At 40.4% G+C, this 27,537-nt stretch overlaps 1 protein-coding gene across 1 annotated transcript in view; it reads left to right on the top strand.

The window, feature by feature from the left end:
* LOC109475727 (probable helicase senataxin) overlaps window positions 1-26,665 on the top strand; it is a 29,155-nt gene extending 2,490 nt beyond the window's left edge. The window contains exons 3-25 of the mRNA XM_019776489.1: window positions 382-491; window positions 2,076-2,304; window positions 4,402-4,518; window positions 5,421-5,601; window positions 6,250-8,336; window positions 9,119-9,214; window positions 10,128-10,349; window positions 10,848-11,042; window positions 11,806-13,248; window positions 13,923-14,197; window positions 14,794-14,959; window positions 15,761-15,879; window positions 16,186-16,294; window positions 16,812-16,958; window positions 17,875-17,966; window positions 18,557-18,700; window positions 19,366-19,521; window positions 20,144-20,312; window positions 21,190-21,297; window positions 22,693-22,889; window positions 23,892-24,071; window positions 25,536-25,643; window positions 26,492-26,665. Coding sequence (XP_019632048.1) covers window positions 382-491; window positions 2,076-2,304; window positions 4,402-4,518; window positions 5,421-5,601; window positions 6,250-8,336; window positions 9,119-9,214; window positions 10,128-10,349; window positions 10,848-11,042; window positions 11,806-13,248; window positions 13,923-14,197; window positions 14,794-14,959; window positions 15,761-15,879; window positions 16,186-16,294; window positions 16,812-16,958; window positions 17,875-17,966; window positions 18,557-18,700; window positions 19,366-19,521; window positions 20,144-20,312; window positions 21,190-21,297; window positions 22,693-22,889; window positions 23,892-24,071; window positions 25,536-25,643; window positions 26,492-26,665 — 6,824 coding nt within the window. The remainder of the gene's footprint in view (window positions 1-381; window positions 492-2,075; window positions 2,305-4,401; window positions 4,519-5,420; window positions 5,602-6,249; window positions 8,337-9,118; window positions 9,215-10,127; window positions 10,350-10,847; window positions 11,043-11,805; window positions 13,249-13,922; window positions 14,198-14,793; window positions 14,960-15,760; window positions 15,880-16,185; window positions 16,295-16,811; window positions 16,959-17,874; window positions 17,967-18,556; window positions 18,701-19,365; window positions 19,522-20,143; window positions 20,313-21,189; window positions 21,298-22,692; window positions 22,890-23,891; window positions 24,072-25,535; window positions 25,644-26,491) is intronic.
* The last annotated feature ends 872 nt before the right edge of the window (window positions 26,666-27,537 follow it).

The raw sequence follows: 27,537 nt of genomic DNA, 5'->3' as shown, positions 1-27,537 counted from the left end.
CGGACCCCAAAAGAAAATCAGATATACTTTTTTTTATAAATGGTAGAAACGGAGTTTTCTGCACTGTATTACTGTATTGAGAGACAAGTTTGTGGGTGACAATTACCTAAAATTTCAGAAAAAAATCTTTAGAAACAAAAAAGATATTACAGAATATATAGTGCTGGGGTCCGCGCGGACCCTAGGTGTACTGTTTAGGGTTAAAAAGGACCAGAAAATTGACATTGAAATTCCAGGTTTACTGCCTGAAATCGTTGTAGATGTCTTTAAAGGTAGAATGTACATGTTCCTGTACATGGTGTTTTGTTTATCAGAATTGTACTTTTATATTATTAGTCTAAAGAAGTCTGATTAACCAAGTTCTACCTTACTCTTACCCAGCCTCGTTAGTAGAACGTGGTATCCAGGCCCTGTCCACGTCAGGCCGGCCACTCATTCTGGAGGAGAAGTCAGCAGGGGTGTATCTACTACTGGTACATCCCAACAGACAGGTGAGCGGTCAGGTTTTTTAAAAAATCTGAACATGCAGAATCTGTACATGTTGTATGTAGTAACGGTAGACAGCTTTATATTTTATTCACATTTATTTTTTCGAGGATTGGGCAAAAAGTTATAAAACTTATCTCAGCCCTCTCCTCACACATAAAAGGAAACAATAAAATAAAGTAATAATAATAATATTAAGAAATGACAAAGGTACATAATGAGCTGATGTACATCAATCTAATCTCCAAGCAGATCTTTTGGTGGGGGTAAGACAGTATCAAATTGGCCAGTATCCATTTTCCCACCCAAGATCTGCCTGCACTCGAACAGGGAGGAGCACTTCTTTTCAAAAATGGTGTTGCTGCCCCTCCTTGTGCCCCTATTAACAGCTATCAAAATTTGTTGTGCTAAGATTTTTACAAGCGGTTTATAGCTTGAATCTGGGACAAATGCAGTCACCCGCGCACATCTCAGTGGGAGTTCTTACCTAACCCTGTCCAGATAATACTGTATGCTGGTACTAAAGTATGCTGGCTGAAACATAGAAATGTCAATAACTGGGTTTATTGTGGTTCAGAACTGCAGATATCACAAAACATATGTTGGACCTTCTTTTCCTTTAGTTAAACTGAACAAAATAACAGTTGGTGAGGGGACCCATAGAGAGACTTCATGTAATGCTCAACCAGCTGGCTCACTAGGAGGGCAAGAGCCTTGCCTGGTGGTCAGGGCAATAAACTACTTGGCAAGAATATTTTGATCAGGCAACAACTAGGTGTTAATAGCCTTTGATGTTTCGACTGGAGGCAGATCTTGGGTGGGGAAATGGATACAGACTGGCCAATTTGATACTGTCTTACCGTGTTCCTCAGAGTTAGAGATGCCATGAAAATCATGATATTGCTTTAATTTACATGTTTGTTGATAGAAATGATGAGAACCATCTAAATTACATGTAACATCTGTGTCCATAATATCACCAGGGTCCATAATATCGCCACCTTGAGAAATAGTGTGCTTTAAGATATTTTTACTGCAACATACCCTAGGTATGTACATTTGAGGTGTGCAGGAGTACATACCAAAAGTATGTTGCATTAAAAATATCTTTAAGCACACTGTTTCTCAAGGTGGTGATATTATGGACCCTGGTGATATTATGGACACAGATGTTCATGTACATGTATGTCCTGCTTTCACACACACACACACACACGGTCACACACACACACACAGACATACACACATGGTCACACACACACACACGGTCACAAACACACACACACACACACACATACACATACACACATGGTCACACACACACACACACACACACATACACACACACACACACAGGCATATACACATGGTCACACACACACACACAGACATATACACATGGTCACACACACACACACAGACATACACACATGGTCACACACACACACACGGTCACACATACACACACACACACACACACACACACACACACACAGATATACACACCTACAAAATGTATGGTCCTCCCTTACCTATATTTCTTCTTGTCTCACAAGAATTTCATCTACACGTATTTTCTCTGACCACAGATCAGGAAATGGGCGATCAAGTCGGTCCGTTCCCTGGGCATGGTCCAGCCGCATCAGTACGAGGAGATCAAACCTGTGATTGGCTGGCTGCTGTCCGTGGTGAACTTTGACCTGTTTGAGAACCCTGGGATAGGTATGGATGTTGATGACCCTCCCTGTGGGATGGAAGACTCTGTTGTCCTGCCTCCGTTCCTGTTTGACACCTGCGGCTACAAAGACTACTGGTTAGGTAAGGAAGTTAACTGTATTTTTACCCGGTACTGTGAGGTACACATGTATGTAGGAGAAGGAAAGGCAGGGGTTTAAGACATGAAAGCATTAAACTCATCAACATAATCTATCAATTTGGTAGGTTTTGCATGTTAAGTTTAGGTTAACATTGATGTAGTTGCTATATGTTTGCATTATGTTCATTGATGACTGTGTGCTTCAGTGAGAACCTTAACTGCTATTCTTTAACCAGCAGGGAACTTTTGCTGGGGGCAACCTATTAGGCCTCTGGTTTTACCCTGGGTACCGGTACTAGTATCTGTTTTTTATCTCCGGGGAAGGAGACATCCCTTGGTGGAAGGGTATTGTAAGAGTTGGGATTTTCATGTTCGCAGCTGTTTCTCGCGTTTGGGTGGACGGATGCAAAAATATATGCAAAAATTTGCATATGTGCATACATTACCTACATCAAACCCATACAACCTGTTAACCCTTGTATATCCTATGTATCATCAGCCATTTGTCCTACATATCTTGCCCACCGGGTTGTGTAAATTTTGTGTAGATGTCGTTGTTACCAGTACGTTATTACCTTCGCCAAGAAGGTTATGTTTTCAGGGGCGTTCGTGTATGTGTGTGTGTGTCTGTCTGTCTGTAAACACGTTAACTTGAGAAGGCCTTGATGGATTGTCTTGATACTTGGTAGGTGGGTAGGTCTTGATGAGACCTCAAAATGATTAGATTTTGGGCCCCCTAGCGGCTTGTTATGGTACTGCAGCTGAACTTCCTGTTTTGATATCTCATGATCTAGACATGCTGGGGTGATGAAATTTGGATGGTAGGTAGCTCTTGTGCTGGGGAAGAAGTGACGTGAGTTTGGGCCCCCTAGCGGCTTGCTCTGGAACTGCAGGGATATATTCTTGAAAATATTCAAAAGGGGATAACTCAAGAACCGATTGACGGATCGTCGTGATTTTTGGTATGTAGGTAGCTTACGCGATGTTGAATATAATCATTATGCAAATATGATGTAATTTGCATAATTTATGGGGAAATTCTATAAATCAGCTGCATTCCATGATAGGACAATTGAAGCTTGTGACATTGGTAATTGACAACGAGAGAAACACAGGATGATATTGATTATGTTAATAATGACTTAATTTGCATAATTAAAGAGAAAATTTTATAATTATGTAATGATAACTGCCTGGAATTTCATACTTGTGGTATTTGAAAGTTTAGTTGAGGTGAACATCATTAAACATAATTTATTCAAATCAGGACCTCATTTGCATAATTTATTAGGAAATGCTAGAATGCATTGTTTGTTAATATAAGACTGTCTTTTGGTTGAGATTATGATAAAATGATATAATTCATGAAAATTGGGTTCCTATTTCTTAAATCAGGGGGGAATAATCTAATCTATAATTTGTCAGTCATAAAGATTAGCATCATTTGGCGAAGGTATGAGATCGGGGAACTCTAGTTCGTTATAAAATAACTGGATCTGGACATAGAACTTGTGCCAAAATTTATATCCAACACCTAACAAAACCTGGAACGCTAAGTCTAACACATCAAATTTAACACCATCAACTACACATAACAAACAACATATAGAAATACAATAAACAACCCTAGGTGTAAAATCTCAAAGTCCCCTGCAGTTCCAGGACAAGCTGCTAGGAGAACCAAACCCACACCACTTATTCCTGACAGGAAAAGCAATCTGTCACCAAAAAGTCAAGACCGTAGCATGTTCAGGACAAAAGATACAAAAACCGGAAGTTCTGCTGCAGTACCAAGGTCATCCACCAGAAGGCCCATATTTGACCTTGACCTTTGTCTTCCTAAGACTTATCAGCATACCAAATATCATCACAATTCATAAAGCATAAAGGCGTTATGAAGTTATGCCGCCTACAAAGTTGCGGAAACACACACACACACGGACAGACAGACAGACAGACAGACACACACACACACACACAGACAGACACGCCAAAAACAATACCTCCATTTTTCATGGAGGTAATTAGTACATAACTGCTGATAAACTGTTGAAAAGTATCTCAGGCACAACTGAAAGAATGTGACTGTATGTCTTCAGGCATCTGTCTCCTGCTGTCCTCCCTGGACCCCTCGACCATGAGGACTCAGATGTTTGGGGCCAGCGGACACAGACACATCCCTGATGCAGTCCTCAACGCCATGGAACCACAGCAGGGTAAGAGTAACCATTCTTATAAGTAGCAACCGGAAATCTCATCTGTTCAGTATTTATTTTTTTTTATTTAGGGACATTTATCACATTTGTGGAAGGACTGACATCACAGGTGACTGTCACCTCTTCAAGATGTTGCCCATACATGTAGGACCAGACTGTAAGGCTTAAACCACTCACACTGGGAAAAACCCCTGCTCATTTTGATAAATGAGGAGGGATCTACATGTGCTCACTGTTCATGGTGTGGATTTATATCTTATCTGAGAGGACGTCCCTATAGCTAACCAAAGCTCATTTCCACCTGAATGAAGGGAGGAAATAGGACCTGGTGTAAAGTGCCTTTCCCAAAGGGCTAAACCGTGGGCCCTGCCAGGGAATCGAACCCTGAACCTTTGGATTCTGAGTCAACAATTCTAAACACAATACCTCTTTGCCACCCTGGTCTGATTGAGTCTTTGTTCCCTGTCAGCTTTGTTAAAGTTCCTGTCAATTTTGTATCATCAAATTTGGAGGCAATTAAGTACTAGTACATTAAATCATGCTACGTTTCTGTGATACCAGAACATTTTGAACAGGCAATGTTTGTTTGTTTGTTTATTTAGGAAACTCCATTTAGTGATGATACATCGCTATTCTTCCTGGTGTCCTTTACATAAAATACATTAACTATTATTTACATACAGGTTTAACTGCTATCAAGAAAACTTATCTTAATATAAATATCAACATAGTGAATTACAAATTAAGCATCAATTAATAGTAAATTACACATTAAGCATCAATTAATACATCAATTAATAATATTACAATATACAGTTAACCCAAAAAGCAACTATGTACTAAATGTCTGAGAGGTCAGAGGTCAATGAATTTGTACAAAATACATTCAAAACCCCTCACAGGTCTGAAGGCGGGTGGTTTCTGGCCGGCGCTGCAGTGTCTGGTGGTGCTGTTTGACCGGCTAGGCTCACGGATCTGGCAGTTCATGTCACATGACCCAGCAACAGTCTTCTCAACCATCACCCAGAACAAGCTGTTCCAGAAAGAACTGCTCTCTATGGAAACCTGCCAAGGGAAGAAGAGGTGAGTTTAGCCAATGTTTTGTATAATATTTACATTGATAATGCACCTGTCTGCATGAATATTGAAGGAAGATGGCAGGCTATTGGCCAATGAGAACTGGAGAATACATGTACATTGTAGCACTGGCAACATGCAATTTATGTATTGTGATTTTCAAGATTTGTATGTAAAAATAATTTTGCATGTTGTACATACATGTAGACATGTATGACAGTGTTTCCTTAAAAAATAATTTAAACAATTATTGGTGCTGCTATGTTGCTATTACAGTGCCACTTAACTCATTTTAAAATCTAGTTTTTTTTCCTATTTTCCCTGATAATTTTTCTCAAGTCTATCAAACTTCATCAGATTTGCAAGCAGGCACCTCATTTCTTCTTGATGTGCCCACTACTCTGTACAAATTTCCCTCTATCATAAGAATGTGGCGTTGGAGATTTTATTTTGTATCTTGTAGTACATGTACATTGTATATCTGGAGGACACTGAAGGCTAAATCAAATTTATTTTGCATGTAGATTTTTTAACTCGCATGTTAAAAAAACATGCAATTTTGCATGTACATTGTAACTAAAAATAAGTATTTCAAGCCCTGCAGATATTTTCTAAACCAAATGAGAATTCATAATACACTATTTTTTCTTGCAGTAGTGATGCAATGGTTTCCTCAACATCCAAACACACTCCAACTAAAAGCCAGCCTAGTCAGTTGCCTGCTTCCCCATCCCTTTTCTTGGAAAGATATTCAGTAAAACAGGAGTGTGATAGCAGCTGCCAATCACAGACAAGCTTCTATAGGCAAGAGCCAATCAGGGACTCCGGTAGTAGCACCGCTGCAGAAGATCACTGTAGCCAACCAATCACAGACAGTCAAGCTGTGTATGAGGCTTCTGATTGGTGCCTTCATCAGACCAATGAAGCTGTTGCTCTCAGAATACCTGAGGATGACCTTCCAGAGGTTAAACTGTACTCCAGCATTCCTGATGTCTTGACAGCCCAAACAAAGTCAGCAAATGTGCATACTTGTGCTTTCACCTGGTTCGTGCCATATGTAAGTTCACTTATTGAGTTTGGTGAAATAGCAGGAGAACACTTATCATCAGTAATTATGTTCCTTGCTGAGCATTCTGACCATACTATGCATGGGACTCCCTCATATCAGTGTAAACTAGTAGAACAGTGCCTTACAGTATTGCTGCATCTTTTGGAACTGCTGGTGTCCAAGAACATGCACAGACTGTTGTTGCCTACATGTAGGGTTTGGGTTTCGCTTGCACTGAAGCACTGTACTGGTCAGAAGTTGTCGCACAAGGCAATGTGGTCTTTGGCTAAACATGGAACACATGGAATCAACCAAACATGCCTCAAGCTGCTGGTGAGCCTTCTGAAACAGGGAGTCAAGATACAGCAAGATGACAGAAGTGTGCAGTTCCTGGACAAGCTGAACTTGCATTTGTTTAGGAAGAGAGGTCCTGACAGAGACCCAACTTCAAGAGCACTCCTGTCTGAGGTTGAAGTGCAGGAAATACAGAAGTGCATAGAAGGGATTCTGAAGGCAAAGGTAGCATCCAGTGCAATGTCAGCAGTAGTGCCGTCTTCCATGCAGTGTGACCAATCAGAAGGCAGAGAGATATTACACCAGCCAATCAAGTGCAATGATGATAGAAGTGTGGCATCACCATCTGCTGGTCCCTCCTGGGAATCATGTGCTTATGATGATGATGAAGTCGACCTTCTCACTACCTCTAGTGACGACATTGACTTGACAGAAGCAATCAAGTCTGTACAGAAAGAACTGGACAACCTAGAATGCAATTATAATGATTACTTCGAAAAGGAAGAAGATCACCCAGAGTCTCCAAGAGATTGCTTGGACCCCACAATACAAGGTACTGATGAAAGGATGACTTCTTTCCGTGAAATGTCGCTAGTAGTTAAAGAGGAGCCCTCAGACTCCAAACAAGGAGGCAGTAAGAGAACTGGGCACAAATCTGGAACTACAGATAAACCCAGTCATGCAAAGGGAGTGAACAAGGAGGTAGGAGACTCTGCTGACACTGATATTCTACTCCTGACAGGCCTGTTGAGTGAGAATGTAGCTCAGAAAGGCTCGCAAAGGATGATGCAGAACATATCTCTCACCCCGACTCGCAAGGAGAAGTCCAAAGCTACAACCAGCCCAGCTTTCAAGAAAGCGACAGGAGTAAAGATTAAAACTGAACCCCAGTCAGAGCCCACTGATCGGAGTTGCAGAGTGTCTACAAGTTTATTCCAGAGAACAGAGCAACAGAAACACACTGCACGTAAAACTCTCCCATCCTCACTACCAGTTGCAGACAGAAATACAGAGAGAACTTCTCCAGCTAAGGTAGACCACGCGTCACCCGTGGCAAGTAACAAAATTCGCACTGCACGGAAGAGTGTCATGCCGTACATTCAGAGTACTGGAAGCAAGGAGTCTTTACTTTCCTGCAAAGAAGGTGTTAAAGATATGATTTCGGACATTCAGGGTCTTCCTGTACATAGCAGAGATATCTTCGTCAAATCAGAAGAAGGACCACCTAGTTCAGGAATCTCTGTCAAATCAGAGAGAGAACCAGCTAGTTTTGCACAGAATACAGTCCAGGACAACATCAGTGATGGTGCAGTTTCAGAAGATTCTGTCATTGTTATTTCTGATGATGATGAAGATGACATGGAGGACCACAGGAGACAGTCTGGAGAGGAGAAACAGGGTGTGTGTTCTTTTCTGTTACTTAATTCTAGTGTTTCAGTTCAGCATGGGCAGGGCTCGAAATACTGGGTGCATGCATTGTGCACCTCAGTGCACCCAAATTTGGAGCTGTGCACCCATTTTTTTTCTGTGTCATCTGTGTCAAATATTTTTATAGGTTTAACGTATATAAAGATAATATTCTTATTCTTTACATATACATGTAAGTGTCTTATAGATTCATATTCTTAACATCTAAGTGTCAGAAAAAATAATACAACAATAATAATAGTTATTATTAATAGTACTTTCCTAGAAATGAAACATGATCATTATAGTTTTTATAGACATTCTACTTATTTCATCTTATATGGTGCACCTAAAATATTTTTTGTGCACCCAATTTTTTAGGTTGAGTGCACCAGTGCACCTATTAAAAAAAAAATGAATTTCGAGCCCTGGTACAGGTCTGTGTTTATGCAGCATAGTGTAGATTTAGACCTGCAGTAAGACACATAAACCTAACATACATCTAACCTGGGAGCATCGCACATCCACATGACTACTCACACTTGAGTATGTCACTATTTTTTTGTCAAAGTGTGATGTATATTATAACTTTATTGCACAACAGTTGTACAGGGTACAAAGTATGTATGACAAACAGATTTAAAAAAATTATTGAGATTCTTCTATTCATTTATAGCTGTCCCTTTTTCTAAGTTGATAGTTTAAGAGACTACCGTTTTCTGTTTCTTTCACATGAATTTGATCTCATCATGAGAACACTTTATCTTGTAACAGATCTACATGTACAAGAGAACAGAGTCAACCTCCTTCATTTGACCCTGCCTAACATGCAGCCTAAAGTGGTCCTGAGGAAACTCTCACCTCGCACAAGTAAGTCAGCTACTTAAAAATCTCTAATTATAGTCTGTGTGGTGTAGTGGATAGAGCGTCCGACTGTTTGGCAAGAAGACCCAGGTTCAATCCCCAGGGTTGGACCCAGACATGTCTGAACATGCACCCAGACGTTGTGCCCTTGGGAAAGGCACTTAGCACACATTTCCCCCCTCAGTTAGAGGGATCCCAGGCCCTACTAGGGTTTGGGTTGGCATTAGGAAGAGCATCCACCCTCAAAAAAAGACTTGTACTTGGTGCAAGCACGTCTAAACCCCGGTTGGGGAAAAATGACGTTAAATTCGGTTTAAAAAAAAATAGATACACATGTATAATAAAATAGATAAGTTATGACTCATGGTGTTTAGTTTAAAGCCAGGGGCCTCATGTTGTTCCGAGTATCGCGTTCCGTCATTTGTTTGTTCCATGATTGGCTGTTGGATTCATTACTTTTTTTAATGAAACCCAAGCAGATGTCAGGAGGGAAAGACTGGCCAAAGAAAAGAAGTGACGCAATTCTTTACAGCATGTAACTTCTAATAAACTATCACAAAATATCTGTTTTTTTTTCCATTAGACAGAGCTCATGATACATTACACTTATGCATCTATGTTCAGTCTTATTACCGTATGTATATTTTAAAAAAAAATACAAAATTATAACAAGACAAAGACAGGGTGATGCTGCATTCAACTTTTTTTTGGCCAGTGCCACTCAACAAAATATACAAGAACGTACTAAATACCGCCTATTCCCATCTTGGCCTGAGCAGCTTTTTTTTTAAAAGCATTCCTTGTTTGAGAAATGATTCCAATGCTAATACAGTCTGAGATGTAAGTGAATATGATGCACTGCCATGAGAAGTAAACTTTAGATAATTTATGAAGATCTTTTTCATCTCCCCCTCTCCAGTTGAAGCTCACATGTCTGGTAGAAGAGCCTTCTTCCCACAAGAACAATCGAGGACAAACTGGGAAGCCTCCGCATCTGACAGTGAGGAGGACAGCTTCCCTGTGTCTACAGGAAGGCAGGGGAAAAAACAGACCTTTAGTAGCAGTGGTGAGGACCTGTCAGACATTGACTCTGTTCCCTTGTCTGCCCTAGTCAAAATGTCTTCCTCAAAGGTAGATGGTGGTAAGTAAGATTGTAAGTTTTCCGTATATAGTAGAGGGGATTCATTCCTCAAGCTACCGACATCTTGCACACGCAGTCGTCTGACATCTGGAGCCGCTTAGTTCCTGTTTAGAACTTTTATTCAGCCTGTCACACAGAGGATTGTAAGGTTTCCATCATACCTGGGCTCTGATAACGTTTGATACAAGTGTTTTTGGGCGGCCCATATGATACATTTGTAACTAGCGGTATCACAAAGGCTTCTAACAGTTATCATACTGGCTTCCAACATTTCTGTAGAAAATGTGAACGCGTTTTGCGTGTGCTGCTTTCGAAAACTTGAATACTGGATTCGGGCATTGAAAATGATGTTGACCTACATTTGTACATTTTTTGGTTCGGGACGGCAACTTTTGTTAGCTATTGGCACAAAATTTTGCATTCAAATGTGTGCTTATCCCAAAATTGTGTACATGTATATGAAAAGGTGATCTGATCCATATTGTTATGATAATACAGACGTCATCAGTATCTCAGACTCATCTGAAGAACCATCCTCTGTAGACAACGCACCACACAAGATGAGTTCCACAGGAAACAGGTGGAAACAGAAGGTTCTTAAGAAGAGGAGAAGAAGTGTGGTTCTGTCTAACAGCAGTGATGAGGATGAGGATGTTAGACAAGATTGTGTTCAGCCGATGACTTCAGAAAAGGGTATGGAAACAGTAATCTACTCTAGAGTAGGACATAAATTGCTCATTATCTTTCCTATAAATATCATTTTTTTTATACATGTACTATCATGAAAGTTTATCTCTGTTTGTAGTTACATGTTTAAAGTTAAAACTTTTCGTCCAACACAAAAAATTCTCTCACCTAGAGCTTTCGACCAGTCACTCTGGTCTTCCTCAGTAGCTCTAGGTGAGAGAATTTTTTTGTGTTGGACCAAAAGTTTTAACTTTAAACAAATATCATTTTTAATAGGTTTTATACTGAAGTTTGACTGATTATGAAGCAAGTGTAATTTTTGACACAAGAAATTGGAATTTTCGACTGTACACTTCCAGTCTTTGTTAAGGAATGAGTAATCCACCGCTCTTGTGATGTCACGTTATGCAGATGTCACACATGACTGGGTGAGCAATGGATCATAGGTTGCAGAAAGTCTGACTTTTTTTGCATGAGCCAGACTTTATTGCAAGATGTATTAAAGAGGCCACCTACATCAGGGCATTGCATCAGTCCCTTAACAAAGACAGGGGGCACCACAGACTTTCTACAACATACAATCCACTGCTAACTGAGTCATGTGTCATTTTCAGTGGATTGCTCATTTCTCAACAAAGACTGGAGTTGTACAGTCGAAAATTTGGGTATGTCCAATTTCTTGTGTTGGAAATAACAGTTTTAACTGGCTTCATGAAATATAGATATCTCTATTTGAATTATGATTTGTCTACTGAATGTTTTCCTTCAGCTGCGAAGGTGGAAAAGGATCCGCTTGCCAGCCCAGGGATGCAGCGGAAGATCAAGAGGAAAGTTAGCAGACTATTTGGTGACTCCAGCTCAGAATCAGACAATGAAATAGATCAAGGGTCAATCAATGAGCACTGCAGAAAAAACATCTCTAACTCTTTTACTTCAAATGTAATTGAAGAGGAGAAGAGTAGAGACAGTATGTCGTCAGAATTCTCAAATGAAGACCCAAAGCAAAGTCAGTTGTCCACGTGTAGAGAAATGACCTCACCTGGTCCATCATCCAGAATTCTCAGCAAACTGTCGCTAAAAGCTGGACGGGTAGATGACCAAAGTAGTGGCCAGAATAGCCAAACAAGTCAATGTAAGAACGACCATGAAAGTGTAAGTGATGCCCACACAAGCAAGGGGAGTTTGACACCAAAGATGGAGATTGTAAGAATTGCCAGTGCCTCAGTTCATGTTGATGAAAGCAAAGATGCTGTAACCACCCAACCATCAGACACAAGTAACAGTCGTGCCTTCATAGCATCAGATTCAGAGGACTCAACCATTGTTCCAGCAGGCAAAGCAGCAACAACACAGAGCAAACTGCAGAACTCCCCTCTAAAGATAAATTCCTCTGTGGCAAGCAAAATCAGATGCCAGCTTTTGAAAAACCAGCACAAATCTACAGACACTACGCAAAGTAAAGTACAGAGTAGCGATGTAGAGAAGGGACAACATTCATCATCAGGAGAATCAAAGAAGAGAGAGCTAACGGATATGGAGCTTCTTGCAGCTGACAACAAGAACTCTGGCACAGATTCTCAGGAAGACACACTGGCCACATTTCTCATAGACGACAACGCTGAAGATCACTCGTACCTAATGGAGAGTAGTGACCAAGCCTGGCTCGACAGCGAGTCAGAGAAAGACGAAAGAACAAAGTGTTTCATCACAAAGAAATTCTACAAGTCATGCAGAAGAGATGCTGCATCAACCACACAAGACACCTCTACTTGTGCCTCCCTGAAGAGGAAAGATAGTCATCATGATAACATATTCTCATCTTCTATTGCTCCTGAAAGAAAAGCAGGTTCTACAGTTGAACAAAACACAAAGAAGAAGAGGAAGATAAGACACAAGGATTTTGAAGACAATTCTACAGTTAGAAGTAAAGATTTCAATAAACCTAGAGGCAGAGACGCAGCACATTCTCTTGCTGATACTTGGCACAGAGAGGATGCATGGGGAGGAACAAACGATGCAGAGAATGGCGACACCATAGATTATGACGAGCCTGTTTACTTTGACTTTGACCTGGACGAGGTTCCAGAGGAGGAACAGGAACATTTCCTGGCACAGAAGTTTGCCTCGTCACAGGAGACGCCAAAGAAGAAAACAGCGCGGAAGAAAAAGGTTCAGCACGTGCAGGCATCGAAGAAACTGGCAAAAGGAAAAGGTAACTTAGGCCACACCAATTTGATTTCTTGGTTAATGGATTTTTCTAGAAAAATAATGGAGCGGGCGGGCGAAAGAAAAAAAAACAGGCCTAGGCATCCTATTATGGCCCAAAATGGTACGATAGGAGCCATGAAGTCAACACACCGGACTAGTTCAAAATTTAAACAATGAATTTTTAACTTTTAATGATACCACTGCATTGAAAGATGGAATAACTGTAACAACGAGGAAGAAAAGGACTGTTTTCAACTGTTCAGGGCAAAATATGAGCATTTTGCAGTTGATTCTGAATTTTTATTTTTATTTGCAAATCAGAAAAAAATGAAGCGGGCAAATCCGTTAACCAAGAAATTAAATTGGTGTGGCCTTATTCCTTAAGTTTGAAATGATAGCAGTCTTCATAGAGTGTCTGTTCAAGGAGTGAAGTATAATGAACTTTGCTGGTTAGTTGCTTGAGTTATTACATGTACTGTAACATTTTTCCTGAGATTGCTATGAGTATGGGTAGCTGCATACTTGTCAAAATGTCTCATTCTCTGTATTTTTTCCAGTTGTATTGATTAACACAAGGTAGGATTGTTTGGGTGCAGACTTTGGAAAATAATCTTAGTGGAGTTTAAACCAAGAATTGGGTGACAAACTTGATACATGAAATGCCAACTTTTTTTTCAGGAGGGAAAAGGGTAAAGACTGCCGCCAGGCTTCGTCTGACGTCTCGCAGCACCATGCTGACAGAAACCATGATTCAGACCAGACGACCACACAGCAAGTCCAGTACAGAACCAGCTCAAACCAGTACTAGCCAGTCCAGCTCTCTTGAAACCAGTGCCAACCAGTCAGCTAGGAGCAGTACCGACCAGCCACAACTGGATCAAACTGATGCCAACCTTTCGGAACCTCCTGAAGGTCAACCTGAAAGTGCCTTGGGTGTTCCCATTAGTGCACAGGTGAAACAGCTTTGTATTGTTTGGGATTTATCAAGTTAAAGGGGCATTATGTAACATTTTTGCCCAAAAAATTGAAATGTTTTCATTTCAAAATCTTTGTGTGACTGTAATTTACTTCCACTTTTCAACATATTTGATTGATATAAATAATTATAAATTATGTACAATTTATCTCACATTCTGACATTTATGGTTGCTTACTAAAACAGCCCACACGAGGCACACTTTGTAGCACCTCCATAAACTACCAGAATGTAAACACACATGGCTGACAGCTTTGCTTCAAACTTCACACTCTACCCATACTAGAGTAAGGCAATATATATATATTTTGGTACCTCTACTTCCTGAATGGCACTTAACATGTATTTGCAATGGAGTAGGCTTGATTCAACTTGCTTTGTAAAGAAATGACCAAAACACTTTTTGTATAGTCCTAATGTTACATAATGTAGCTTTAAGTTCATACTCTACATGTACCATAAATGCGTCGATGAAGGTTAGACGTGGTGTGAGGCATTTCACTGGTATAGTACCCCTGGAAAATTTTCAAAAAAAAACTGTAACAACATCGTTGGTTCCTATTGTCTCTCCAGATCTCCACCACTGCTCCATCTAATTCGTACAAACAGAAACCAGCTGCAGTGAAACCCACAATAAAGGAGCTGCCCCCACCTAAAGTCCAGCCCAGCAGACCAGTCAACCCTGACTACTTCTTAACATGCCTCCTGCAGTGGAACCCTCAGTGGATGGAGGAAACAAGTAAGTTTTACTCTTCATTCCATTCAGGAATACTGTAAGGGATCCGCCATCTCAGTTTTGTCTTATGTCGCATCATGTTGAGCGCAGAAGGTGTGAGGCATTTCACTGGTATAGTACCCCCGGAAAACTTTGAAAAAAAAAACTGTAACAACATCGTTTGCAAGGTCCAAATCCGGGGTTTGAGTTTTCAAAAGTGGCATATGCAAAACGTGTTCAATTTATTTCTATGGAACTTTTCGAAGCCTGTGTGATAGCTGTTAGAACCCTGTCTGATACGACTAGTTTTCAGACAGACCAGAACACCTGTATCGAACATTATTGCAGCCCAGGTATGTTTGTATCTTCTTACAGCATGCAATGTCTGTAAGTGAGTAAATTATGGGCAAGTACATGTACTCCTCCAATGCCCGTCTCCACAAGCAAAGTAGGAGCCAGGTTTCTCGGTGCTTGAAGTTTACACTTATGTGTGCCAATAGCCCCGACGCTCTTGAAATGCTGATGAACCAGCCTAGGTGGTGTAGTAACAGTTTGATATATGCAAACTGTCCTATTTATTTGTCACGCGCCTTCTCACATCGAGAAACAGTATTGTGCACACGCTTTGTCATTTGGACGTGTTTACAAGGAGCCTCTACTGGCCGCACTTTTTAGATATCTGTATTGTGATTTGTGTATTTGTACTTGTTTTTGTATTGTCCCTGTTTTTATTTGGGCCTCTGGTCTGAAACAAAGAATAAATAAATAAAATAAATAAATAAATAAAACTTAAAAACCTCTCTTGTCTCCCTGCTGTGTTGACAGCCAGACCAGTGTTGCCCTTCCCTTGCCATGGCCTACAGCCAGTTCCTCAGATGTTTGGGTCATTTGACGACTACCTGAAAACCTTCACACCTCTCCTGTTACTGGAAACATGGGAAATGGTAACTATACTTCAATTTCAAGTACTAATAATTTTTCTACTGATACAGTAAGTAACATAGATTGTACTTATGTATATTGCTTATGGTTATTTTGCATTTCAACTGCACTGAAGGATGTTCATGTAATTATCCAGATGGTGCAGGTAAAATTTATTTGGTGCAGGTAATTTTCTTACCTGCACCAATGCAGGTATGCAGAAAAAAGGATTTTCAGCATTGCAGTATCATGTCTTTTTTTTATCCTTGAGCATGATGGTAGCTTTTATGTATATGTTATACTGAGGAAATGTGACCATGAATTGACAGATCTGTAAAGAGAGGGAGAGTGCAAACTCCAAAGGACCTGCTGCCCAGATGAAAGTTACTGTGGGGACTTGTTTCGAGGCACGGTGTCTTCAACTCATGCACACCCATAGTAAGTATTGAACACAACTTTTTGATTTTTAATGCAAAATACTGTATTATTTTCTTGCTGTATAACAACAGTTAGCCACAGGGGCAGGTAGAGGAAAACAGTCAGTACCAAGGAGAAGGAAACACAGTCAGCACCAGGGACAGGGAAACACAGTCAGCACCAGGGACAGGGAAACACAGTCAGCACCAGGGACAGGGAAACACAGCCAGCACCAGGGACAGGGAATCACAGTCAGCACCAGGGACAGGGAAACACAGTCAGTACCAGGGACAGGGAATCACAGTCAGCACCAGGGACAGGGAAACACAATCAGCACCGGGGACAGGGAACACAGTGACGATATTTTGTAGTTTCTATTCCTTTTCCATATTTTGATGTATAGTTTGATATGATTTTTAACACATTGAAATAAGTCACATTGGGGTTCTTCACAATATAGAAATTCCCATTGGCCAAAAACTATGTTCTGCTACCATACAACGTTTCACAAAGGCAACTTCAACAATTTTTTTTTCAGCCCTGGTGAAAAAACAAACCTCCACTCCTGCTGAGGGAGACCTGTTGGTGCTGAGTGCTGACAGGAGAAGGGACCAGGAACAGGACAGTCCCACACATGTACAGGCATTCGGTGTGGTGGAGAAGGTTATCAAACAGCCAAATATAGGTAAGTGCAGGGCTCGAAATACCAACAGTGGGATTGAATGTTAGTCTTGGAACCAAGAGGTCCTGGGTTCAAACCCTTCCATGCCACCAATCTTGTTCCCTTGGGAAAGGCACTTAACACAAATTTCTTGACTTCACTCAGGTGAAAATGAGTATTGTGTTGTCAAAAAAACAAGTTGAAAAAACCTCAGTGTTCCGCCACTACATTTTGTACGTCTTGTGATTCAATGTTATAAGAAAAAATGTAACTTGCAATATGCATGTGATTTTTATGTTTTGCATGTGACATTATTCTGGACATGCACCTTCGCATTTTGATCACGGTAGTGTTCTCTTTAGACTCTGGAATAATGGCACTGCTATGTTGCTATGTTGGTTATCTTCTTCTGCCATGAGACATTAAGGCCCGGTTTACACGTGCGTCATTTATATGTGTTGGACGTGAAACGACGCAAGAGCGCACGCGGCGCCGCACTGGATTTTTTTAGCGTGTAGACAACCTGCACCACCGACGCGCGGCGTCGCATGACGGCTTTCCTGTGGCACCTCCTGGACATGCCACAGAAAAGTGACGCGGTGGCGCAGGTTGTTTACACGCTAAAAAAGTATCGCACAAAACGTGCAGTTGGTAGAGTGCTCGCTTTGTAACCGGGAGGTCGTGAGTTCAGACCCCAGCCGGGTCATACCAAAGAATTAAAAAATGGTACACACTTCTTTCTCTGCTTAGCACATATGAGAAAGAGTGTGGGAAGGTCAAACACACAGCACTACCAGCGGACCAGCCCCCTGCTGTAGTGCATTGCACAACTGTCTGTCGCCCAAGGGCTACAGAAATGGATATGGGCACCACCCCTATGCTATGCAATAGAGTGGAACGGGACCTTTTAATGTTATGCAAGATGACTTGTATGTTCCAGGAGGAAGTAGTGATTACTGGAAGCTCACTGTGTGCATCAAAGTCAACCCAACAACCTTCCCTGTCACAGAGGGACAGACTGTTAACATCCAGGTAACGTAAAGCCTTGCGTACACTGGAGCCACAATTCTCATAGCTACAATGTACACTGTATATTGTACTAAATAGAGAAACTACCAAAATAATGGAGATATTGAAGCAACACTGTCAATGTGGCAGGATGACCAGGCAAATCAGAAAGATTGATAAAGTGACAGTACATACAGTGTTATAACAAGATTAAGAGCCCAAATATTACCTCGCCAAACTTTTGAAGGACTCTGTATTGTAACATAATAGTAGATAATTCTTAGACCCTTAGATACCTACAGATATATTTGTCATAATTGTATATGAATGAATGAATGAAGGAGACTGTTTTGTATATATTTTACTTACACCAGGGACATTCGTTTTAAACATTACGGCATCATAATTTTTGAAACAAGTTTGAGCAATCTAACCTATACTCTACAACTCAACTTTTTATTTTAAATTTTGTACATTTTTGTACTGAGAAATAATGTGAAGGATATGAATATACATATACTATATGCTAGTCCCTTTCGTATATATTGAGTTATAGTTGATGAAATTCAAACATGATAATTAAAGTGGTGTCTATAATTTGTGCTGGCTCTCAGGTGGTGACATCTCTGGTGGTGAGTCAGCGTCAGTGGAGTGGTCTGATCTTCCTTCATCGCTCCCTGCTCGCTAGGGACATCCTACGTCCTCGGGGACCCTCTGTCTTCTCTATCCAAACTGACTTCTCCCAGAGAGCACACGTGGTAAGCTTATTCAGAACATTCTTCTTTTGTCCTTTGGTCTTTGTTTTATTTGACAGAATTTTGTTGCCCAATCCATCATCTTTGACAGACAAAATCAGTGTGTAAAGTTATGGAAAGAGATTTCATCAAACTAAATGTAAGCTTAGTCTAGCAACAAAATTTGCACCTCAAAATGCATTTCAGAGGGTCAAGATTCAAGATTTCAAAATTGGTGGGGCATGCCCTGAACCCCCAAGGATTGTTGTGTATGGTCAATATCATCAGTTACATATACATGTACTTCAAACAAAATTGAGATGATGGAAAAAATTCAGGCTGGCTAGAGCACTACTTAAACATTTTGGAAACAGTCAGACATTTCAGGTAGCATCCACTACCTTTCCTCAGTAACACTGGAGAGTTGTCAGAAAAGCAGGTTTATATCATTAATGCATGGTTTCTAATGTATGGAAAAAACTCATGAATGAGACCATAAGTACAAACTGATTGATATGCAAATACATGAAGAAAATTTTTATGGTTTTGAAAGTCCAAATTAAAGGAAACATTTCCCCGTTTCCCAAATCATAATCCAGTTTCTTGAGTAACTGTTGTTAGCGTATCTCATTACCTGGATGTGTGACCTTCACCGACATTCTACTTTAACCTGTGTACTGTCCATCCAGGTAGGGCGGTACAACCCCATGCAGAGGGCAGCCATCGCAGGCGCTGCCCATGCTGCCCTGCAGCCCTTCCCCCTGCCCAGGATATGTCTGCTGCAGGGTCCGCCTGGGACAGGCAAGTCTCACACCATCGTGGGGCTGGTCAGGAAAATCATCCAGGTCTGTCACCGTGTTCTTTACATCGAGTAAAGAGACTCTTGTAACACAACCAAGTGTTTTATTCAGCCGACGTTTCTGTGACCGTCTGTCACCTTTGTCTGGGCAATTCTGACTCGTTTACATTGCACAGCAGCACAGGTGTCGCTGCTATAGAATCGGATGTATTCCCCAACGTACAATATTTACATATCTACTCATATGCATGATTACAGGGAAATGTATCTATAATGCAGTCCCAAACATGCGGGAGTTGGATAATATACATAAATTGCCTTACCAACTTGATGAAACTATATATATTCATGGATGTTCAGTCATGTTGGATGTTTGTTTGTTTCGCATAACTGGTAAACAGCCTTTCGGCATAACGCAACAGTTTTGTACAGCACGTCAAGCAGCATAAGACTGGACTGAAGGTTTGAAACACTCAACCTGGGAAGAAGATCTTTTCGATAAATGTGGTGCTCTTTAACTGCTAATGATACAGATTTTGCAGAAGAAAAACTTACACATGATTCTACCTATTATTTCCTTTTATTTGTGACATGGAGAATGATATAATCAATTTGTGATGATTGAATATTGCTAAACTTTCTTCTGGCCCCCTCTTCCTCCTCCCCAGGCTGGCAACCCCCCTCCAGATGGCAACCCCCCTGTCCCACCGGAGAACAAGCCCCGTGTGCTGCTGTGTGCCCCCTCCAACGCTGGCATTGATGAGCTGGTACGGCGCATGATCCGAGAGGTTCGACAGGGAGAGGAGGAGAAGGAAAACACCAAGAGGTTTTACACAGGTAATGCAGGGCTCAAAATTCATTTTTGGGAATAGGTGCACTGGTGCACTGAACCTAAAAAATTAGGTGCACAAAAATTTTTTTGGGTGCACCAAATAAAACAAAACCTAATAACAGGTCTTACTGCTCCTCTTCTGAGCTTGAATCTGAAATGGGAGCTAACTTTAAAATCTTAAACAAGTACTACAATAAAGATTTTATTATTTTTCTGACACTTAGATGCCAAGAATATCCTGCATACTATTATACATTTGATATGACACAAAAATACCTACAAATTGGGTGCACTTACAGAAAGAAATTGGGTGCACAGCTCCAATTTTAGGTGCACTAAGGTGCACATGCACCCAGTATTTCTAGCCCTGTAGGGGCATGTACCAGTGGCATTCTTTTAGCTCTGTTACCACATTTAACATTTTTCATGTGCCTGATGCGCTGTAGTGTCCATAGACTGCCCCTGTGATGTAAGTATTTCATGTTTCAAGAGCTCAACTTTTAAACTGCTCATCATTATCCAAAAATTCTAAAAGTATCATGCATGGTACCACTTGTAGTACAATTTTCTTAACTGAAAGTGCATAGTATTACACTTTCAATGGTCCACCCTGATCATGGAATGCTGTATACATGTATGCGAGCGATTTCTAACTTGATTGAAAGTTCTGGTACTAAAAGTTTTTTCAGGGTCAAAACAATGTCACAAATCCTTTTTGTTGATCAGTTTGGAGATTTCATGAAAGTTCATCTGTGTTCTAATGGTAGTTACATGTTTCAAAGAAGCCACCTGACAAGCCTCACTGGGTCAGTATACTAAGTTTTAACTCTAAACAGTTTGGAGATTTGTTATGTTTGATTTTCTTGTCCTGTGCCTGCCCAGGGAACTGTGGGGACTTGAACCTGGTGCGTCTGGGTCGGCCAGCCTCCATTCATCCTGATGTACAGGGCTTCAGTCTGGACAACATCGTGGAGAAACAACTCAAATCCTGTAAGTCTTTACTGTAGTAGTAGAACTACTAACTTCATTGTTACACTAAAAGGTAAAGGTATTACTCCCTGCCTTAGCGTCCTCACTTACAATGTATCACCATGAACTTTAGAAATAATTGTTAAAAGTTGAAGTTTGATTATGTACAACTGACCATCCAGTTATCAGGAATATTTGAAATATTTGTATCACATGGGCCTACCTTTTAATCGTTCTTCTGCTCGTAATTTTTAACTGTTGTGGTGTGGTTGTAGTATGTGTGATTATTGTGGTCTATGTAGTCTTTCTAATGATACTGTATTTTAACTTCCTAATGACTATGTATTTTAACTTCATTATGTGCAATACTATAAACTCTTGATTTTAAAATAATGAAATGTACATTGATTCACAATTCAGTAACTTGTATTAAGGCATTGATCAATAAATAATTATTGAGTCTTGAGTCTAAAGGTAAGTCCCATAACGTTTTTCAAGTTGGAGGGGCAGTGGGTTGTTAATCCACTGTGTCTAGGGCATGGTATTGGAAGTCAAAGCCAATTTCTCTCCTTCCACTGCCTTTTACCTCCCCAACCGTTAGGTCAGGTACACATTTTACACCTGAGTGGAGTGAAGAAAGTCATGTAAAGTGCCTTTCCCAAGGACACAACGTCTTCTTAGGAATGCCTGGAATCGAACCAGTGACCTCTTGGTCTTGTGTCTGCTATCATATCCACTTGGCCTTTCGATGCCATCAAAATTAAATATTGGACAAGGAGAATGTCTTATTATTGTAACAAAATGATAAAACAGACAAAGTCATGTGAAATTAGTATGTTCTGACAGCTTGTATTTAAAATACATGATAGAAGCTTGTGTTTAGAATACATGATAGAAAACAGTTACTCAAGCAACTGGATATGATTTTGGAAACAGGCAGATGTTTCAGGTAGTATCCAATACCTTTCGTCAGTGACACTAGTCAGTGACACTAGAGAGTTCTCAGAAAAGCAGGTTTATAAGTACAAACTATGCAAATAAGGCCACACCAATTCAAAAACAGACCTAGGCATCCTATTATGGCCCAAAATGGTACGATAGGAGCTATGAAGTCAACACACCAGGCTGGTTCAAAATTTAAACAATGAATTTTGAACTTTTAATGATACCACTGCATTGAAAGATGGAATGACTGTAACAAGTAGGAAGAAAAGGACTGTTTTCAACTGTTCAGGGCAAAATATGGGCATTTTGCAGTAATCTGTTGATTCTGAATTTTTTTTTTTTTGAAATCAGAAAAAAAATGAAGCGGGCGAATCCGTTAAACAAGAATTTAAATTGGTGTGGCCTAAGTGAAGACAATTTTTTTGAAAGTTCAAAGAGAAACAAAAGTCAAGACTTGTAACTTTCTTACAGTCACCAAAGAAGTAGAGACCAGCAAGGAGCGTCACATCGTGGTGCAGCTGACAGCGCTGGATGTGAAGATAGCAGACCTGGAGCGGGAGTGTGGCATGCAGCGACTCATGGGGAACACACACAAGCAGAGAGAGGTGGAGAGGAAGAGAGACACACTGCAGGCACAGAGGGACAAACTGGACAAGACAAACAGACAGGTGAACACAGAACAAAAGAAAACAAGAGCCAGTATGATACAAACCTCTGTCAGGGCTCGAAATTCATTTTTGGGAATAGGTGCACTAGTACTAGTGCACCTACCTAAAAAATTAGGTGCACTAAAATTTTTTGGGTGCACCATATAAAACAAAATATGATTAGGGATCTTACTGCTGCTCTTCTGAGCTTGAAATCTTAAACAAGTACTACAAGAAAGATTTTATTTTTTTTTCTGACACTTAGATGCCAAGAATATCCAGTATACTATAATTATACATTACAATTTTGATACGTAAAAAATACCTACAAAAATATTTGGGTGCACCAGTACACATGTACCCAGTATTTTGAGCCCTGTCTGTGAAGTACATGTACCAGTAATCATTCATTGTGTTTGTGGTGTGGGCTAAATTGCTTCGTACCCTCTTTCACTACGGACATGCCAAACTTCAAAATAATTCATAAACTGGATGGAGCTCTAGTTGTAGAATTTAAGCTTTGTTCCAACACAACAGATTTAGAGACACAAATTTTCAGCCAATCTCGTTAACCTTCTTCAGATGACTGATTCACTGTGCTTTTTTTATCTATTTATTATCACATACACAATAAAATATACAAAATATTGCAATTGAAATAAACGTGCAAGGTGTGGAAGAAAAGCAACAAATGTTTCTTTGATATCGTCCCCATCATGATTTTACAATTTCCACAGTTATATCAAATGAAATATAAATAACAATGAAGAATTAATGAAAAGATAATAAACAAGTACAATGAAAAAATGAATAAATCAAATGAAATTATCAAGTTTGGCATACGTAAAGAAAGTTCAATACGGTGAACCAAACTAGATAAATAGGTTTGGCTACAAGGAGATGAAAATATAACAAAATCAATAAAATCAATCTCCAAAGTATTTAACTTCTACAACAGCACTGTGGATTCTATCAACACAGATGAGCTTTTACTTGAAGTGACTCCTTCCTGTGTGTTGTCAGGTCCAGCTGAAGAAGGATGAGTACCAGCGGGAGGGTACACGGATCAGACAGAGGGTTCTGATGGAGGCTGACGTTGTGTGCTGTACTCTCAGCACCAGCGGCTCCAACATGCTGGAACAGGCCATTAGCAAGGCAGGGGTGGCCAGGAGTATCCACTTCACCTGTGCCATCATTGATGAGGTAACCAGTGGGGCCAATTTGACCTTGGTGTGCCAAGAAAAATTCTGAGAGATGTTCTGAATGTATCGACACAAGATATCAGTACTGACTGAAAATTGAATTTATGGTAAATGCAGAAATATACTGTACATTGGTGAAATCACTTAGGCAGAATGTACTGCACCTGCTTCAAACCCGTAATGTGTAGCACTTCAACAGAATGTCTCATTTAAGGTTGTACTCACATTTTCAAGGATGACATCCCGTCTATAGTTTTCAAATGTTGTGTTGAAAAAGATAATGTCTGCAACAGGCAAAATTCTGATGCAATGTTGACCATTTACGTCCAACAAAAAACATGAAAAAATCTGGGTTTCGTTTTAGGCACAGTACATGTTCTACCGACATGCTCTTAGTGAATGTCTTTTCTAATTTCCCATGATAATACGTACATAATTTCATCAGGTTAGGCCACACCGATTTAATTTTATGGATGACATCCGCGCGCGCATTGATTTTCGCCCGATCTCAAAAAAAAAAAAAAAAATCACGTATTCCGAGGCTCTGGCCTGGCTTTAGGCCTGGGTAGTGCATGGTGATGATAACTCTGGTTGACGGCAGCCAGGCTACCGGCAGCCAGGCTACCGAAGCTCCAAGACTCAAGAACTCAGTACATACGTACAGCAGTGTCGATTCATATATTCCGCAAAAATCCAGCATGTGTCGGCCTGTCGTATACGTCGCTATGTAATGCGCCAAATTCACAATACCAGGTTTGTATTCCTGTGGTTTTGTAGCATTTTTATTTTTGGCTGGATTTTTATTTTTTTCGCCCGCGCGCACTACTTTGGGGGTCATCAGAGGATGTCATCCATAAAATTAAATCAGTGTGGCCTTAGTAAAATTTAATTATTGAATAGTAAAGTTCTTCTATTCACAACTATTTGTTTTACGTGAGCCAACATTTCTCTGTCATCTTCATCAGAACTAAATACATTGTGACCCTAAAAAGTAGCTCTAAAAAGCCCTGATGAAGATGACAGATGGTCATTGAAACATTGGCTCATCTAAAACAAATGGTTGTGAATAAAATAACTTTTACTGTTCATTCCTATGATACTGCCTGTACTTGGGAACTGTACCTGACTGTGGTGTGTTTTATTTTCCAGGCTGGCCAGTGTAATGAGCTGGATGCCCTGATGTACCTGACTGTGGTGTGTTTTATTTTCCAGGCTGGCCAGTGTAATGAGCTGGATGCCCTCGATGTAACTGACTGTAGTGTGTTTTATTTTCCAGGCTGGCCAGTGTAATGAGCTGGATGCCCTGATGTACCTGACTGTGGTGTGTTTTATTTTCCAGGCTGGACAGTGTAATGAGCTGGATGCCCTGATGTACCTGACTGTGGTGTGTTTTATTTTCCAGGCTGGCCAGTGTAATGAGCTGGATGCCCTGATGTACCTGACTGTGGTGTGTTATATTTTCCAGGCTGGACAGTGTAATGAGCTGGATGCCCTGATTCCCCTGCAGTACGGCATGTCTAAACTCATTCTGGTGGGAGACCCTGAACAACTGCCCGCAACTGTACTGTCAAAGGTCGGCAATTGAAGGATAGCCTTATATATTGATATGACAATAAAATTCAACTTGTGTTCAAGCCAGCCTGAAATTTTTTTCTGTCATCTCAATTTTGTTTCGATTGATATTGATTGTGGCATCGCGCCGGAGGCACAACATAGTTCGGGGGGCTTGATTCCTTGGGAAAGTTTTGAAATTTTAAATGTTACTTCCTTCATTTTTAGATGGTTAGAACACTGGCTGTTTAACCACTTTGTCATGGAATGCTCTAGATATGCTTACATTACAATGTACAAGCTATTCACATTTCTCAAATCAAGTACATGAGATTTCAAGAGACTGGATGTTACAGACAAATTCGAATATATGGCTATAGATAAATTTAAGTTCATCCTAGAAGGCAATAACCCTTACTGTGTACAAATAGGTAAATATATCAAAGAATGTTTAGACCTTAGAACAAGTAGTATTAGTTGACCCACCTATTGTTCTGTACGTAAGATATTTTCGTTGTACCCATGTATAATTGTCTGTATATCTACATGTCTTTGACCTTACAAAAGTCGCTGTACTTCTTGTTGTGTCAATAAAGTTCTTCTTCTTTATATCTTTAAGTGCAATGATGTACACAATGCAAAAATAGGCAAATATATAAAAGACTGCTTTGTTATTAGAAAAAATACCAGAAACCCATGATTAGCCCTATCGATTGTAACACTACTGGTATGTCGAAGACTAAATATGCTAGCCTTTGTTGTTTTAGTAGTTTGGATTTTAGGCTTCACTATACTTTTTTTTGTGTGTGTTATGTTCAATTTGTCGTGCAATGAAGTCCTCATTTAACAAAGGAAGTTTTCCGGTTACAGAAAGCCCAGGACTTGAACTTCCGTCAGTCCCTGTTTGAGAGGCTGTACCGAGTCTTCAAACCCCGGCCAGACAACCCGGTCCTCATGCTGGACACACAGTACAGGATGCACCCTGCTATCTGTGCCTTCCCCTCACACAACTTCTACTGTGGGAGGTTGAGAACTGACAAGTAAGGAAGCATTTTCATTCATCCTTTCACTCATGGAAATACTTTTTGGCGACGTCTCAGGGAGGAGCCTAATGGTACAGTATTGTGTGCAGTTTGCAATAATTCTAGGAATGGTACAGGCATTTTGTCCACAGGCATGCGAAATGTCCACAGGCATTTCTTTGACCCACATCTATGCCCACATTCCTGGAACCCTTGGGAAGACCTGTCTGCCCCAGATGGCCCTACTTTCTGTGACCCCGGGGCTCATTCACTACACTCTGGGGAGGAGTGCACTGTATCTGTCTAGACTTAAGGCTACCTCAAAATCATGAAATGATGGCAGTGCCATGCAGACAATAACTCAAACAGCAACCACCGTCACCATGGCAATGTATGTTTTCATTGCCAGTCTTGTTTTTCCTTTGAAATTCCCAGCAGATGAGTTCTATGTACATTTGAATCCAGTGTTCTAGCCAGCATCTGTCTTTCCATCATCTAACAGACTTTTGTAGCACATAAAAGACAAAAACTTTTCCCAATCCATCATCTTAGATGGACGAATCAGTGTGTAAAAATATGGAAAGATAATTGTCATTAGACTAAGCCTAGTCTTAATTTGACACTCAGAATACCCTCTCAGTGATACCCCCCTCTCAGTGATACCCCAGTAGGGGTGGTTAGAGAGTACTAAAGAAGAAGAAGAAGAATCCAGCAAATTTAGCATTTCATACAATCATGTAGGGTCAAGATTTCAAAGATTTCATGCCCCCCGGACTCTCCAAGAATCCAGCATACAACATGATTGTACAACTAACAAATTCCAGGCTGACTAGAACACTGTTTGAATGTATAAGCCATGACGATTTTGTGTGACAAACTGGTGCGGCGTACATT

This window comes from Branchiostoma belcheri, unplaced genomic scaffold, assembly GCF_001625305.1.
Source record: "Branchiostoma belcheri isolate BF01 breed outbred unplaced genomic scaffold, Haploidv18h27 scaffold347, whole genome shotgun sequence".
In the NCBI taxonomy this organism is placed as follows: domain Eukaryota; kingdom Metazoa; phylum Chordata; class Leptocardii; order Amphioxiformes; family Branchiostomatidae; genus Branchiostoma; species Branchiostoma belcheri.
The sequence above is the reverse complement of the archived record's forward strand: the minus strand, read 5'-3'. Positions and strand labels throughout refer to the sequence as shown.